This window comes from Pygoscelis adeliae, unplaced genomic scaffold (genome assembly GCF_000699105.1).
Source record: "Pygoscelis adeliae isolate BGI_AS28 unplaced genomic scaffold, ASM69910v1 Scaffold113, whole genome shotgun sequence".
Classification (NCBI taxonomy): domain Eukaryota; kingdom Metazoa; phylum Chordata; class Aves; order Sphenisciformes; family Spheniscidae; genus Pygoscelis; species Pygoscelis adeliae.
In genome coordinates, this window is record NW_008825108.1 from 4,079,549 (window position 1) to 4,096,481 (window position 16,933).

The following is a 16,933-nucleotide window of genomic DNA, read 5'->3' on the forward strand; positions in this document are numbered from 1 at the left end:
TTTTTGTTAGAGAAAACATTGAAGTAGTAAAACTGTCATGTTTTGTTCCCTTAGGGATTTGACTCCCCGATCTGCAGTGATATGAATTACAGATGATAGAGGTGCAGTAGGCTATTGGAACATGAAGAGGTCTTTTTGGCCGAAATACTCTCATTTCAGTATCTTAACATCTTGCATCAACAGACATATATATTCTGCAGGTTTTAGGTAAACACACAGGCCCAAATAGTTCTGATGAAGAGAGGGGGTTCACCAGAAACAGAGGCAGTTTGGTATGTAAACAGAGTGTCTGTTGGAGAAGATCAGGGACAGAGTTAGACAGGCGTGTGTTTCAGCCTCCGGTGTAGGAGCTGTTTGTACCAGTTCATAGGATTAACCATGCAATGCTAAAATATTTATATACAAAGCCCCTGCATCGTCTCGGGTGACGGGTTGCCCTGCTCTGTGGTGTCATGTTTTATCTTGGTCAAGGCCGCCTGAGAGGTGAGACAGGACCGCAGGCAGTGAGGCAGGACCTGCTGCGGTGCTTTTTCACTCTTTCTTCAACGCGTGAGTATGCACTGCAAGTGAACATGCTGTCTTGAGTCTCAGAAACTTCTGATCCTGTATGTCTGTTAACAGTTTATTTTTCCAGTTCTCTTTCCTTGCTTTCCAACTTTCAGTGTGAAATAAAGCAGACCAGTGCTGAATAGTGGTGTTCCCAGTCCTCCAGTCGGTTGCTGGATCTCTGTACGGTTACTGCAGACTCCTTTATCTTGCTCTCTTATCAGTCACTATTCTCTTGAGCCTATAACCAGCATAGGGTAATACAGTTCCAGTCGGAACATAAATTGTTTCCTAGTCTGCAGTATGTTACCTGTACATTAAAAAGAAACACTTCGCCTTGAAAACTGTTGAGTTCTTGAATGCGTTTCATGTACTAATACCTAAACCTGTCTGGTAAGTTCATGGGTTCCCTTAGCAGCATTTCACTCTTTGACCTAAATTTAATCTCTGACAGGGATAGAAGGTTGTTTACCAAATGCATTTATAATTTATTTCAGCTTCTCTTGTTTAATGAAGTCCTTTTCCAGAAAGTGCAATATTATGAAAGAAGGGTTCCCTCACCTTTCCAATGATGTGTACTGCAATTGCTGTATTCCCATGGCAGTACTTTACATTTGCACGTTGCAGTATCAATTTAACACCCCTAGCACCTGTGAAGGATAAAAATCCGTGTTTTGAGATCAGGAGTGTAAGACAAGACTCCTGCTTGCTAAGATTTTTATTTTTCTTTTTTACGTTTCCTGCTATTTAGTCCTGATAACAGAGAGGCAAGACTGGATCCTCTTTAAAGCAGGGCAAGGGTTTCTTTCCTTTATGGAGCAGTTTTTTGTTTGGGATATAGAAGATACAGCATGTTTGGATTTATTTTATTTTTAAGGAGGAAATGTTCATGCTGATCAGTATCCTTGTTTTCTCCTCTTTTTCTGTTACTCGTGGGTTTCAAAGGTAGTAAATCCTTTAAGACATAGGTGGAACTTACCTTACATCTGTACACGGCTGAGCACAGTGGGATCTTAGCCCCGATTGTGGCCTTGGGTAGCAATGATTTATAAAAGATTACAGATCAAATGTGAGAAAGGAGTACAGACTATTACTATGTAATTACTCTCCTTTAGTGCCTATATTTGATGCATTCAGTGGGACAGAGTTAATTTTTTATACAACTTGATTCTTTGGAAATACTTTGATATAAAATGTCCTCTTAAATTTAAAACTGCACTGCTTGTCTTGCATCCTAAGCAATTTAAAATGTTACCTATGTTTGTAGATGAACTGAAACTGTGGCTTCTAAGTTCATGTTTGTGTGCAAAAGCAGTTAGGCTTGGATCTGGCATTAGTGAGTGCTTGCACATTACTGATGACTTAAAAGTTTTTGTCTTTCCAAAACACCTGTCTGAAAGTGGAGCCGTTTTGGAAATCAATTTTGTGTTATTTCAGCTTGCTTCAGAGCTTTAGTCTTCTGAAAACATTCCAGCTAAAAATTTCTTAAAATGTATTGTGTATCAAGTCATATGAGCACTAAATTGCTGATGAAGAGGTTCCACTCAGAATTAGCAGTTGGGGCAGTTGCTGTTTACTAACCATATACGATGATGGCTTCTAATAATGGCTTCTCTATAAGCATATTTGTCAGTTTTGTTGCTTCAACTTTTCTGAACTGCTAAGTCTCTTGAGGTCTTGCCTTTGGTATTGAGGTGCATGTTGTATTTTAGTTATGAGCTAACACTGTTTTCATTGTCCTTCTTTCCCGCTGCTGCTGCTTTTGTGCACTTGCTTCTTCCTGGCCTGGATTTTTTTGTTTGCTGTTCTTCGTTCTTCAATTGTATGTGTACACAGCATCATGGTGATAACAGAGACTCTCATGGACCATCAAGTAAGTAACTCCCCTCTCCTATAGTATGTTTGCACATATGTTCATAATAGTTAGCATACATCTTTGCATATAGGCTGTTGGGCTAAGTACCAGGTTTTCTTCTGTATTGTAATTGAGAAGCTGAAGTACAGCGAAAATTTACTGTTGGAAAAGTATTTTACCTGGCATACTACTCATCTAAATGTTTCCATACATTAATTTTTTTTTAGTGGGAAAAGTTTATTCTTCACCTCTCCCAGTCATGGCTAGAAAAAAATAAATCTTTTAAATTACCTGGAAGAGAAAAAGATGTATTTATCAGTTTGAAATGAAACCTTCAAATGTTATTGTAGCATAGATAATAAAGACAGGGAAATAATGGCTCAGAAACAGTTTTATTTTTGAGCTTGTCTGTTTATGGTGCTATATGGTTCACTTAATTTTACTAAATTTACATCTTCAGAAATGAACAAGTGTATGTACTGTAATACTCAAATAAGGATTGGATCTGGTGTGGTGATAGGGAAAACTTCAGTGTGTGTATGTATGTGCGTGAACACAGCCAAAGACTTATTAGTGCCATTAGTTCATGGGCGTTAGTATGATCGTATGATTGGCAGAATAATTTTGCTACGGTTTAAGAGTTTGCGTATGTGGGGAAGGGAAAGATGCAGGCACAAATTCTTTCTTTTTGGTGAGAAATCTGTGCAGAAGCCATGGTCTTAGCTGATATAGCTTATTATAGACATTCAAAAATAATGAGTAATTGAATTCTAATAAACCTTTTCCTATTTCTCATGTCCTTGTGCTATTTTCAAGAGTGTGGGCACTTTCACATGCTCATTATAGAAACAGAAGAACTGGGAATCTGCCACTTCAGATTTTTTTTTTCCCATGGTTTTATCTGATAAAATAAATTGGCTGTAAAGACTCCAATTTGTGTTTCTTCTGATGCATGAATCTTACTGACAAACTATATTAGTAATTTTATGGCCAGTATGAGGAAGTTGAACAAAGTATGTATTATCAACTCTAATAGTTCTGTTGGTTTTGAAATGTGCCCTCCAAAGAGTCGTGAGAAGGCTTTGATATTTACTAAGTGATGTTTCTTCTCTAAAATAACCCTCTGCTCATCTTTAAGGAGATAGATGGTATGGGTTTAAACTCACTCAGGTAAAGGAGGGGATGAATGGAGGAGTTCTTTCTCTTGGATGACTGCTCTGAAGCCTGAGTGAAAGTCTAAAAATAAATCACCACTTTCAGGCCTTTGAGTGGAAGGAATGGTTGGCAATGCTAATGTATGTCTTGTCGGACGCATTGAGCATATGCCTATCAAATCCGTCTTTCAAGTTATGGAGATGGCATGTGAAACCTAAGAAGAATTAAAATCATAGAATAGTTTGTGTTGGAAGGGACCTCTAAAGGTCATCTAGTCCAACCCCCCTGCCGTGGACAGGGACGTCTTCCACTAGATCAGGTCACTCAAAGCCCCGTCCAGCCTGACCTTGAATCTTTCCAGGGATGGGGCATCCACAACTTCTTTGGGCAACCTGTTCCAGTGTCTCACCACCCTCATTGTAAAAAATTTCTTATGTATGTCCAATCTAAATCTATCCTCTCTGTTTGTTGCCCCTTGTCCTGTCACTGCAGGCCTTGGTAAAAAGTCCTTTCTCCATCTTTCTTATAAGACCCCTTTATATATTGAAAGGCTGCCATAAGGTCTCCCCGGAGCCGCCTTTTCTCCAGGCTGAACAACACCAGCTCTCTCCACCTTTCTTCATAGGAGAGGTGTTCCAGCCTTCTGATTGTTTCTGTAGGTGAGGCGCTCCCCAGGAACATTTTAAAAATAAAAAAAATAAAATTAAAAAAAAAAATCGTGTTTTGGTTGTACTCACCAAAACCCACTAGAAAGTGTGAGTGCTTTCAAGATTAGTCAGAAACTGAGTGTGGCTTTTGGGGTACACTGCAGGTACCTGGCGACACATGAGTCCGAAACTGTGAGTTTCAGTTTGGTATTTTGGGTAAATAAGTAAATGTGTTTGATTAGAAACATCATTTATTCATTCATGCCAACTTTTATTTCACAAGGAGCAAGATCACTAGAGTAAATGACCACTGCTGTCTTTCAGTATCGCTGTTGGTTTTATTCTGTGAATGTAATGAATTCCAGGATAAAATAATTCTGTGCTTCAAGTGAGTTCAAAATGGACTGTAGGACCATCAAACATCATCAGTAAATGAATGACTTAAGTATGTACCCTACATTTTTATAGTGTTTACAAAATCAGTCCATCAGAAGCTATAAACAGCAGCCAAGGAGCCTCAACAAATTGCTGAGTTACCTATTTATATGTACTGATTAAATCTACTCTCTTAAAAAGATCTGCTTCTGAGTGGTAGGTGTTTGATTTAATGGCATCTTGAAAACTCAGGTTTGTTACTAGCATACCTTTTCCCCCATAACTCTCTCCTTCCCAAGTACTTTTTCCTTTTCATTTTCATTGTAATAGCTTTCTTTGTTTCCATCTCTGTCTTTTAAGGTTCCAGAGCTCCTGCCATAAGATGCTTAAGGCATGTCTTTACAGAGCTCGTTAACTGCCTGAAGGTCTTGCTGATTTTACAGTTGTGATTACACAGACACCTGTAAAAATCAGGTCATTTGCCAGTCTTTTAGAGAAAAAAGGTGAAAGCCTCTTAGTAATCTTAATCACTATCCCCTGCTCAAAGCAACAGGAATGTTCTGCCTTGCCTCATCTTCCCCCTCACCCCAAAGCAAATGTCTGAGCATCAGGATGAGGCATTTTGGAGGAGGGGGACAACTTCTTCCTAGTGGCTGCTACAGTGTGGATAGACATTTATGTTCTTAACTGATTTATTTCCATTTGTTTAGTACTTTTATAATGCTTTGTATAAAAAGGAGATTTTAAGACTCCCCTGCTAATCATCCTTCAGCTTTATAGATGTAATTGCTGAAAAGCCCATTTGGTTTAAGAAGTTCATCTTGAATCCCCAGGCATGCAAAGTGCTTACCACAAGATATTCTATGTTAGGTGATACATAAACTGTGTTTTGTAGGAAGGGAGCCTTTCTGACACTGCTAGCAGTCTTTGCAGGACCCAAATTGAGTCTGCACACTAAGGAAGGAGAATGAATTTAATGGTGAACTTGAAGCTTGTAACCCTGTGGGTGTTACCGAGTTAACATCACTGAGTTCAGTTCACACTTTGGTAAAACTTGTAAGCAGAGCTTGCTTATGCTGGTCTTATTACTGGCTAGTACTGCCTGAGAAATGATCACGTCGGAATTTCCAAAGCTTAAAGCTTAAAAAAAAAAAAAAGCTAGCGGTGCCGCACGCTGCCTGTTCAGAGACGAGCCTTCTGCAGAGGTCACTGGGGGAAGGGTTGGTAGTGCAGTTCCTGCTGCAGAGTGGGTCTCCGACATGGCTGGCAGCGCAGCGGGCGAGGCGCCTGCCCACGGAGTGCCACCCCGCTGCCCACGGTCGGGGGCTGGCTGGGGGCACCTGCAGGAGGGGCTGTGAAATCCCATTCCTATGGAGCTAAATGGCCAGTGGGCCTTTGAGAGCAGCTTTCAGCTAGTTGACTGAAAGTTGGCGCTACTTCAGTGCATCTTAAACATTTTTAAAACAAATGAGTATAGCTCATTCCCCTTGAAGGGACCCGTTTTGTGCGAGCCTGTGAAGCAGCTGTCTTCTAGCCCCCCCTTTTATTTTTCAGTTCAGATACCAGACCTTTTGTGGTGCAGTCCCTTCCCAAGATTTCAGCAACTCCCCCCGCCCCTTTCCCCGTACTTGTGGCTGCAGGAAAATAAAAAGCTAGTTTGGTGGCACTACAAGAAGAGCAAAGTCAGTCACTAGTTTGAAGTACTGGCCTTCTGGCACTGACAGACTTGAACTCTGAACTGGTAAAATGAGCTCTTTGCCTCCCTTGTCCATCTCCTCATGTGTTTTTCCTGAACAGCAGCCTGCATAGGGTGTAGTTTGTCTGGGGCAGAGCTTTAGATGGTTTATCTGATGTAGAAAAATAGTACAGGTGGGTATCCTGGCATCCTTGCATTCTTCATACTGCCTTGTGTTTATGCTAGGCTTTGCTGAAAAAAAGTTTCTGTTACTGTAAAAATAGTAGAAATAAAGCTATGAGGAGAGCCTCTGTACTTTGCAGATTCTATCCAGAAAGTGGAACTTGTTTGTTTAGACTAGATCTTCTGCTGGACTTTTAAAACTGTTTGAAGAAAGCTTGGGAACTCTTAAAATGAGCCGCGTCATAAGTTCCAATCTTTTAGGCAGGCTCTTCTTTAGTAAGCATCTTTTTGTTTCCCCTTCTGATCTCTTTTTGTCAGTATATCTACTTCCACAGGATGGGTGTTACTGAGTCAGCCATTCTTCCACTATCAAAAAAAGTACAGTTTTGTTGTGTGCAGCTTAAGGAAATGTACAGACACTGTAAACAGGGTGGCTGGCCAGGTGATCTTACAAATAGCTAGAAGGCATCAAACCAGTCTTTCAGACTGATGAAGTTCAAGGAGAGTAACTGCTATGCTTTAAACCTTTCCTTTGACAGAGTCTATACATGATCTTTATTAATAAGACTTGTTTCTTGTGATGTACGTACATATGTTCATCTTGGCTTTCTGGGATGGTGGCACAGCTTGATCTTGCAAGCAGTTTCCTGGGTTGGCTGTGTTGTGGCTAGTTAAACCAAGAACTATCACAAAAGTGGCAAAGAAAGCAGCGTTTCAGAAGTTAAGTAACAGCCCAGTGCTGTATCTGTGTTCAGTAGCAGCCTTTCCTACTTCCTCCTAGTTTTTGTTTTCATCTTCTGCCTCATGTCTTAGACAAGGAGTCTTGCTGGCTCCTTTCGGCTGTGCCTTCCAAAGCAGATCTCTGGTTTGAAATCCTCATTTTCTAGAATGAAAAATTTTGCAAGACGGCATTTGAATACCAGTTTCATAAATAACAGTGAAGTTGTTAATAGAAATCTATGCACAAGCACATAACATCATTGAATGAGCATCCATTTTGTATTTCAGCAGTGGTAACAAACAGCGATGAATCACAGCTTTTAACTCCAGGAAAAATGAGCCAGCGCCAGGGGAAAGAAGCCTATTTTACTCCAACCAAAGAGTTACTCCAACCATCTCTCAGCCCAGTAACTGCCCACAGCCATGGTAAGGCAAAGCTGGTTTTTACAGAGGTTTTAAAGAACTTAAATGCTGACATTAATTATCTGTTCCAAATGTTGGTTCAAAAACACTGCCTTTTTACAATAAAGAGGTAAGGAAGAAAGCATATTGAAATATTGTATGTAATTTTGTATCCTTAGGTGTTAATCTGAAAGAGAAAAAAATGCATTATGTGGTGCACTAGTTTCTCAAAGCATGCTATGATTTGTGGGAAAACAGTCCATGTGATGATAAATCATTGTCTGTGTGTAATCCTGTAACCAATGGTCACGTTAATCTCTCAGGTATTTAAGTTGTGTCTTTATGCAGAAGTGTTATGATACGCCAGCTAAGCCTGGAACCTTTGTGTAAAGATCTTTTAACAATTACTTCCACTGAAAGATCCTTCTCTTTAGGAAGGGGAAAAAAAGTCTCAGCACTACTTTTTGCCAGCTTTCAAACAGTCCCTCTGCCTTGCTAAACCTGTTGAAAACAGACTCGAGGTGGATCCATTTGAACTGATTGGATGCAAAGTGAAACTCGTCAGTAGACCTGACATGTTGATAGTCTGTTTAAAAAAAAAAACAAAACAAAACCAAAATCAAGCCGTAGTTGCTGCTCTTGTGCTTATTTGCTTTTTAAACTGCTTGTGTTGTCCTATTGCTTTGGCTGTCATTAGACATGTTTGTTACAGTGTGTGGAGTCCTTAGTGAAAACTTCAGGCTTTTTTATTAATATTCTCTCTTCTTTTACTCTTGGCAGCCATGCTGGTCATCTATGCTTCCTTTAGTTCTTTCCATGAGTAGTGTTCCTGAGAGATATTTTTTTTTTTTTTGGTATGAGCCTCCCTAACTCCCATAGTTTGTTTTGTCAAAGTAATGATATTAGTCTGTCAGAGTAACAAAAGCAGTTTCTCAGGTAACTTTGAATAATTTTTCTGTTTTCAAATTCAGTACTGTTCAGATAAAAAGAAAAAAACTTTGAAACCAAAGATAGTTGTTACCGTGTTGAATCTGGTAGTCTTTTAGTGTATTTTAAGAATTACTATGGTAGTATTTTCAGTGCTACCCACAGCTAGCTCTGATATATTTTCTAAAAGCTGCCGTTACCTCACTGGAACAGCACTTGATGTTCTCTGGCTTTCATTGTGCTTAGTCTGGAATTATTTTCTGTAGAATATACATATATAACTTGTTTGTAATTTTTATTATGTTTAAAGAAATTTTTTGTTATTCTATGTACTGTTGTATCCCTTACTAGACAAATTTTGTAGTTATATAAGTGTATTTGAATATTGTAGTAAAGTCTTTTAATGTTGCTATACCCACTAATTTATAAAGGCAAACTGTTAATGTTTTTCTAAGGGCTTTTCACTCATAGGAAAGGCTCATTTCACTGATTAAAACAGGCTTGAAAAGCACTAAGACCTGATTGTGCTATGTCAAACTCCTTGCAGATATTAAGTCTTCTGATTTTTTTTTTCCCCTCTGATTATTTCAGGGCTTATATAGGTGATTTTAAGCTGGTTAAATCTATCCGTGCCTTTTTTAGCATCAGTCATTGCTGACTTAGTCTTCCAGGAGCGCCACTAGAAATGAGGCTGTAGTTTCATGAACCAAAGAATCTGGCTTGCAGTCAGTTTCAGTAGTGAAAAGGTATGATGTGGGCTAGGCTTCAGCAACCTTTAATTACTAACTTCTAGCCTATCTGTAACTCGGGAGGTGTAGGTTTGATTTTTATGGAGGTGGTTGACCCACACTTAGAAGTTGGGTCATTACTGTGGTAGTTATTCCTACAGGGAAATTACAGTGCTAGTGAAAATGTCGGCTTACTATATAGGGAAAAAGAGATGCTGTGCAAGCCTGAAAAATATGAAGTAGAACAGAGTTTAAAGTGATGGTACTTGAGGCTGACTGTTGTAACCAAAATCTAATTAGCAAAGGTCTTTACAATATACCTGTAGTAATATATGGTGAGAATATGCAGAAATATAGGAAATGTTTAGATAGTAGTATTTAAAGGCATTTACTATGAACTAAATTGAGATCCTTTTAGTCACTGGCACTTGAATGCATCCTTAGGAGATGGGTAATGTAAATAAACAATTCAAAAGTGTGCTAGGCACAGGATAGAAGAGAATCAAAACAGAAAAATGTATGATACAGTCTACAAAAAACTGATTAAATGTACATAAAGGGGAACTGTGACATGGGTACTTGGCTTTTGCTGCTGGACAGTTGTTGGTTGTTGGTTGTTGGATGCTATTTGACCACTTTTACCTAAGTTATGTTTTCTGCTGCCTGAATAAAAGGGCCTGTGTGGCAAAGCCAGTTTTGTATAGAGCTTGTGGTTAAAAATAAATGAGTTGGAATGAAACAAAACCTGTGAAGAGGCAGTATTTGGAGCGACCAGCACTTTAGTGTTAGTGGGGAAACACCACCACGTGTGCCAGATTCTTTGGCTGGCCAGCAGCAGGCCAGGGAGAGGCATGCTCAGTGCCCATAACTTGGAAAATCTACTGGAACAAGCTTAACTTGTGTCTTCTGCTTGTGTTTTAAGTAAGATGCTAATTACAAGTATTACGAATACGATTAAAAGTAGATGAGAACCTGAGGCTTAATATGAGGGGGTGGAGGTACATCCACCCATTAACATCCATTTGGGCCATTGGTTTCCTATTAGGAACCAAGGGTGAACCGTGTAATGTGTCACTGTGAAGTTGTAAGTGGTATGTATTTCATGATTTTAAGTGCTCCTGTGTATAAATACTGGGTTTTAATTTATGCAACCATAGCTCTGGATTTCAGACAATTTCTCTTTTCCTGTACTTGGTTTCTTGGTTTAAAACATGACTTCTTCCTTCCTCGCTCCTTTTCACTCTTGTGAGATTGGAACTTAGTATGTTGTCGGAGCCAGAGATGGGGGTCGTCTTTTTGGAGTCCAGTGCAGATCTGTTTTACAGATGTAGAGTACAGCTTGACCTGGCAACATCAGTCTAGTGATTGTTCAGCAAAAGTCTATTTATACTGTCATTGTTCTGCATAATGTTTGCAGGAAGAATTTGCACCTTCTTATTTTACATTATGTTTTTAAGATTCTCGAAGATATGCTGTCCTTTATTCCAACTATGAAGACTAGCTTATCTTTTAGGCTACAGACTGGCCTTTAAAGGTGTGGAGGTCAGACTTGCTTCCGTAGAAGGCTTCAGCAAGGTTGTTTGACGGAAATGTATTAGAAAAACTGATGGTGGGGATTATGCTTGTTTATTATGCTCACCAGTTTACATAGCCAGTTCAGAATTTTAGTGTTGAAGGCTGACTCAGCTGTATATAGCATTGCTCCTGAGATGGACTTGTAATTTTAATTATTATGGATTTAATTTATTTCTGCCTTGCCCATCATTTGTTAACTAGAATGTCAGGATAAGCCAATCCTGATCATAACGCTGCAATTACAATTTGTCCTGTACAATAAATTTATTGAGCCTCAAAACGTCAGTGGCTTTAAGTTGGAGAATACCAAAATCCAAGTGCCATCCACTGCAAAAGCTGATAACACTCAGATGTGTTGAGGCTCAAGAGACATCAAAGCAAACCTAAAAACTAGCTTTTTGCATCCACAGCATGCAAGAAAGGATTTAATAAAGGCACAAAGTTGGCTTAACTAGACAGCCTTTCACATTCTGTGTGGTACCACTGTTTCTAGAAAGCCAGCAATACAACTGTTCATGGGAGCTCTAAGCTCAACTACACAAAGGAAAGCTCTCTGATTATGGAGCTTCTCAGCATCGTAACTCAGGAATCCTTGTGAAAGTGGACTTGAGCAGCTCCACATTGAGTTGATCTTGAAAACTTTTACCGATTTTCCTCACTTTTCTTTGTATATGTTCAAGAAAGCAGTTTCTAGACTTTCACTCAACAGCTCACTCAAATGGATTACTTTGCTTTTCAAATCAGGGTGGGAAATGGTGAAACGGTGATAAAGATTTGGCAAGAATTTGCAAGATCAAACTTTCTTGAAGGAAATCTTTATTTTTTCCCCACATACAGTCTTTAGTTCTAACTTTTGAAGTCTTTAATTGTCCTTTCATAAAATCTGCCAAGTTAGTCCTGTCTCTAACTTGTTAATGCTATATATTGTATGTGAATGTTGCCTTCTGGTATGTTTTATGTTTAGATCATTGTTGGGTTTGTTCTGCCTTAACTGCTGGGCAATGAAACCTTCCTACTTCTTAGTGCCTTGAACATACTAACGATCGTACAGCGGTTTGGCACTTGAATGCATCCTTAGGAGATGGGTAATGTAATGAAACCTTGCTACTTCTTCGTGCCTTGAACATACTAAACGATCATACAGTGGTTTTTGCTAAATATTTCATTTAGAATTGTCAGACTAAATAGTTCAGTAGCCTTTTGATGGAAACTTTAATGGGTTTGGGGAGTTAGCTTTTGCTGTAAAGCTTTTCTTATGTTTGTGGGATGGTGTGTCTTTAGGCTCTAGTGAGGTAGCGTGGCCTTGCCAACTCACCAAGACCATATTTTTGTAAGTGTAGTGCATATAGATGTTAGGACTGCTAAAACATCTTTCAGTTCTAGCAGTCGACACATAGATTGAACAATGTTAATTTAGCCCATTTTCTGTGCTTGCATTCTATGGTTGAAAATGTTATTAACCATTAATGGGCAAACAACTAAACTTTTATCAAGCTTATTTTTGGGTTTTTACTTTTTTTAACCTACCATAAGTGCAACCAAAAGGAATCATTGACAAAACTATTTTATTACAGTTACAAAATGAACATGAAAAATATCGAGTCCAAGACTGCATTTTCAAAAGCTGTAGAGCAGAACTCTGGTTGCTGATGTAAGCTGTTTGTTGTTATGCAAATTATCCCTGGTAAATTGGATTCTTGTAAATCTTGTTAACTCAGACTTACATTGGGATACCGCTTTATTTGTTTGATAAAATGGATTAATATAGAAATAGTGATCACTTAAAATTTATGAAAAAAATCAGAAGTCTCCTCAGAGAGGGTTTTTCCTATTTTCTAACTTATAAATATGCTGTTAAAACATATTTCAGACTTTTTATGAAAACAGCATAGATGCTTAATAGTAAGCTGTACTTGTGGTAAAGAGGAATCTAGCTAAGATAGTAATATTAAAAATTCTGTAATAGCATGTTTGAAAATGTCTGACTTTTCTTTTTTTACCAGTGTTCATATTGTCTGTTTTATGGCTTTATTTAATGAGAGTTTGTGCTGCTGTTCTTTGTGTGCCTTTGAATGTATGTTACAAAGTATACATGATGAAATGCTTTTCTAGTTTTTCACTTGCTAGTAATTTACATACGTGTTTATTTGCTCAGGAGATAATCTCTGGGCTTATTTTTTAAGAGTGTGAGGAGGTGAAAATCCATATGAAGAAGAATGCAAAATTCACAATATTCATTATAGAAAGATTTTGCCGTTTTAGGTTTTTGTGGCTTTGAACGAGGACTCTAATTTGCAGATGGCACTAATGGGAGCATCATCCATACTTAAATAGCAGTGGTGCTTGTGTTGACAGTATTGTATTTGATCCTTTAAGGCTGGCGACTCAGCAGATAACGCATTAAGATTTTGGAGCTCTAGTTTCTGTATTTCATGTGGAGAACAGTGACCTGTGCACAGACAAGCTTCCTGGCTCCTGAACTTGACTGCATCAGCCCTCAGTATTTTTCCTATCTTTATCCAAAGCATTGATGAGATGCAGATGGGGTGAAAATGTGAGTAGTATCTGGGAAAAGTGTGTTAGGATGATAAAGATTAAGGAGGAGATATTTTACAACAATGCAAACCTTTGAGCTAAATTAACAGCATCTTGCTTTCATCTGTTTTGTTTTGTTTTTTTAAGTCAGCTCATCAAGTAAAGGTAAGCAGTGAAAGTGTGTGCCCAGAAGGAGCTTCAGAGAAGAAACAGGTTCTGCCCCTCCTTTCTGGTAGAGTAGTAGTAGCTGTTAATTCAGTTTGCAATGTGATGAAAACGTATATTACATGACTGAGAAACAGAAGTGGCTTAGGTGCGGGGAGGTGGATTGACAGTGGAAGCAGAATGATAGGTCTGCCAATAATGATGATGATCACAATGAATAGAAAGCAGGAGGGGGAAGCTGCTTTTGGTGGAGAATAAGGGCATTTTTGGCTGTGCTGAGCTTGTACAAAAGGCTGTTTGCTCCAGAGTAGACATCTAAAGGACATGCTATGATTTGAATCTGTAGGATGCTGCATTTGGGGAGAAAATACAAATTTAACTATTTTTGCGTGTGAGAGAAGGTGGAGAGTGAAAAAAATAGATGTTTTCAAGCACTAGGTCCTAAAGCACACCTAGTAACTACTGAAGGGATGAGACACCTTCAGCATGATGGGGTGATAATGACCAAGAAAATGCAAGACTTGATCATTGCTGTCTACCCGAGGCAGCTAACAAGTTAAAGGAGACTTGTTGTAGACCTGTACAACCTGCAGCCTTTAAAAAACATTTGTTTCAGGTGTTTGGCTCAGTTGACAGCAACGGCAGCACATTTCGTTTGTCCGGGTGGTAAGAAATACCTGGAGCTCCTGACTCGTCATCTCTGTTCTGGCTCACTGGTGGTCAGTGTGCAAGAAGCTCTGGGGATGTAGCTCACATCCCCTTTTACCAGCTGTTAGGGGAAAGAGGGATTACTGTGGTCCAGTGGAAGGAAAGATACAGCCCCATGGCAGTGAACTTGAAGCCTTTTCAAAGTATTAGCAACTCTTCCTGAGACGGGCACTTTGCTTTATTGCTTTGGCCAAGTTTCTGCCAGGAGATTGTGAGAGCCTGTTCGTCCATGTGGGTGCATGAGACTGAAGCCGCAGCGGAGAGGTGCTGCACTGGAGCTGGAGAGATAAATCCTGCATGCCTGTGGTTATAGCAGATGCATGCATTGAGCATGGGGGAGGCTGTAACTCCACTGGTAGAATACTGATTGCTGCTTAAATGCCAGCTCCTACTTTTCTTTCAACTAGCAGTGTGTTAATATTTCTTTTTGATAATGGTATTTGGCTTGCAGATGGTAAAGTCTTGCCAATCTGTCTGGTTCCAAATCAAGCTGTTTCCTGGGTAGTTGGGTTATATCTAATCTTTGATAATGATTTCTGTTTTTCTTCTCATGTTTCCTTTGACTTTACTCTCTACATCTAGACAGACTTAGTCATGGAAGTAACTTCATGCAATCTCCCATTTCCCTCCGCTATATCTGTCCTTTGAATAGAGAAGCTGAAGAATGGCTAAATAATTTATTATCTTGACACAGTAAGAGCAACTTATTACTAAGCATGTCATGCTTTGTTACCTCACTTCATCTTTCCATTAGTCTGTCTCCATCTCGGCACTAGAGAAGGAACTGCTAGAGGGCTTGTTGAGGCTCTCTGACAAGCTTATTTTTAACACTTTTCATATTAACAGTAAATATTGCTTCTGAAGTCAGGCACCTTCTCTGTAGAGTCAGTGCATGTAATGTCTTAGAAAAATGTTAATGCTTTTGCTTTCTCCTGCCGTGTGGGAATTCTGTCTAAAACCTTGCAAGCCCTTGCACTTGGAGAGTCATGGTCTCTCTTGCTGTATTCTTGGGAGATGATTTAATTTGTCTTATCTTGTCTTTTGATGATGAGGAAGTATTTTGTAATCAGCAGGGTATAGGAGCCATGTGGACCGGTTGTTCTTTGGGTAGTTCTGGATTAAAATCTGTTGTATTGCTGCAGGGACCTGACCCCAGTGACACGGGTGGTCACTTTTAAGTTTTATGACTGAGCGTACCTCGTGAAGGTGAAGCCCCAGTTCCGCAAAATTGTGCAACTTATTTGGAATAGCTTTAGTCATGCTTGTCTCAAACGGGATGTGAGTGAGGTTCTAGTCACGGTAATCGGGGAAGGAGTTTGACCCCTAAATAATCTGTTTTTCACTTGTGTTACCAGACTGAATTTCTTGTGAAATGTTTTAAGTTCTGCTGTGTGTGGTTAGTCTTCTGAATCTATTATCTTGACCTGCTTTCTTACTGTAATGCATACTCTGGCACGTTCGTCTCTGCACGTCATTGTGTGTTTATTAAAACTTGCCATTTCTGAAAGGCTACTCCACCCAGTATTTGTGGCGTGGGTAAATTGCAAGTGCTCCTTTCTGTGTGGGTTGTAGCTTTATGAAAGCGCGGTGCTGGGTTCGAAAGGCACAGCAGGGCCGATTACTGTGAAGCTTCTCGAGCGAGTTCCCTTTCTCCTTGACAGTCCCTGCAGAGCTGGCCTGCTTGAACCTGAACTGTGACCTTGAGAATTGCATAAGGGCTGAGGTGAAAACTGTTGAAACCTGAGCAGTGAGCAAGCCTATTTACTTTGGGTGGGAGGAGCTGAGCAGGAGTGTTAGCGAGCGAGGAGGTGCAGCCAACAGGGCGCTGGGAGCCTCGGTGTTCATTCATAGCCACTCTCAGGCGTGCCTCTGGAATTACTCCTCAGCTAAACTGCGCTCGACTTGGAAATACCAGAGAACTGGAGAATGTTTGGTGAAAGAAACTTGCCGCTGTAAACTACCAACACAACTTGTAGCCTCGTGGTTCGGATGTCTTTTTTCTGAATTCGATATTGGTGTCTGAAGGCAAGTATATCTTTACTACCCATTTTGTAAAATGAGAGAAAACCACTTTCACTTAAAGTCCATGTGCAAAAATCAGGTGTCGGATAAAACTCATTTATAGGTATGATAGTCTAGCAGTTTCCTTTTTCTGTTTTCTGCACGCCACAAAGAGTGTGTGTATACTGCATGTAGAGAATTATTTATGACCTTTTCTTTTGTTGGACTGGGGGGAGAAATCTACTGGAAAACATAGCGTTGTCAAGATGTCAGAGCCAATTGTTGTCAGACTTGAAGGGCAAGTCTAAAAAGCTTCTGTCTTCTCTGCTGCGCTACCAGTTTTCTTTCCTCCTCCTTCTCCCTTTAGCTTTCACAGAGTTTGGTTTTAAGAAGGTTTTGGGTTTTCCTTGTATATCTCTAAGGGGAAAACAAATTTTTTTTTAATTTGCATCACTAGGTACAGTCTTAGTTGTATTATTGTATCAATGTCAGTTTCTATAATGTGTTCATTATTTTAAACTTCTAAAATCTATATTAAAAGGATTATTATATTTAAGATTCCTCAGTTGGATAGTTCAGAATATATTTGGTTTGGGTTCAATTTCCATGCTTGGAATTCATACCTGGACAGTTCAGAGAGGCCTTTTTTGATAAGTGTATGGTTTTTTCAGCTGTAAATATTTTTCAATTGGAGAAATGTTTTAAAACTAAACCCAGGCTTTGTCAAAAGTGTTCC

General features: G+C 39.4%; 1 protein-coding gene across 3 annotated transcripts in view; it reads left to right on the plus strand.

Moving 5' to 3' along the window:
• OSBPL8 (oxysterol binding protein-like 8) overlaps nucleotides 1-16,933 on the plus strand; it is a 63,063-nt gene that overhangs the window by 3,195 nt on the left and 42,935 nt on the right. Inside the window, exons 2-3 of one of the 3 annotated variants that reach the window (XM_009327531.1) lie at nucleotides 2,383-2,419; nucleotides 7,445-7,582. In XM_009327531.1, the coding sequence (XP_009325806.1) occupies nucleotides 2,383-2,419; nucleotides 7,445-7,582 (175 nt within the window). The remainder of the gene's footprint in view (nucleotides 1-2,382; nucleotides 2,420-7,444; nucleotides 7,583-16,933) is intronic. The other 2 variants (XM_009327534.1, XM_009327533.1) reach the window with 2 other exon arrangements.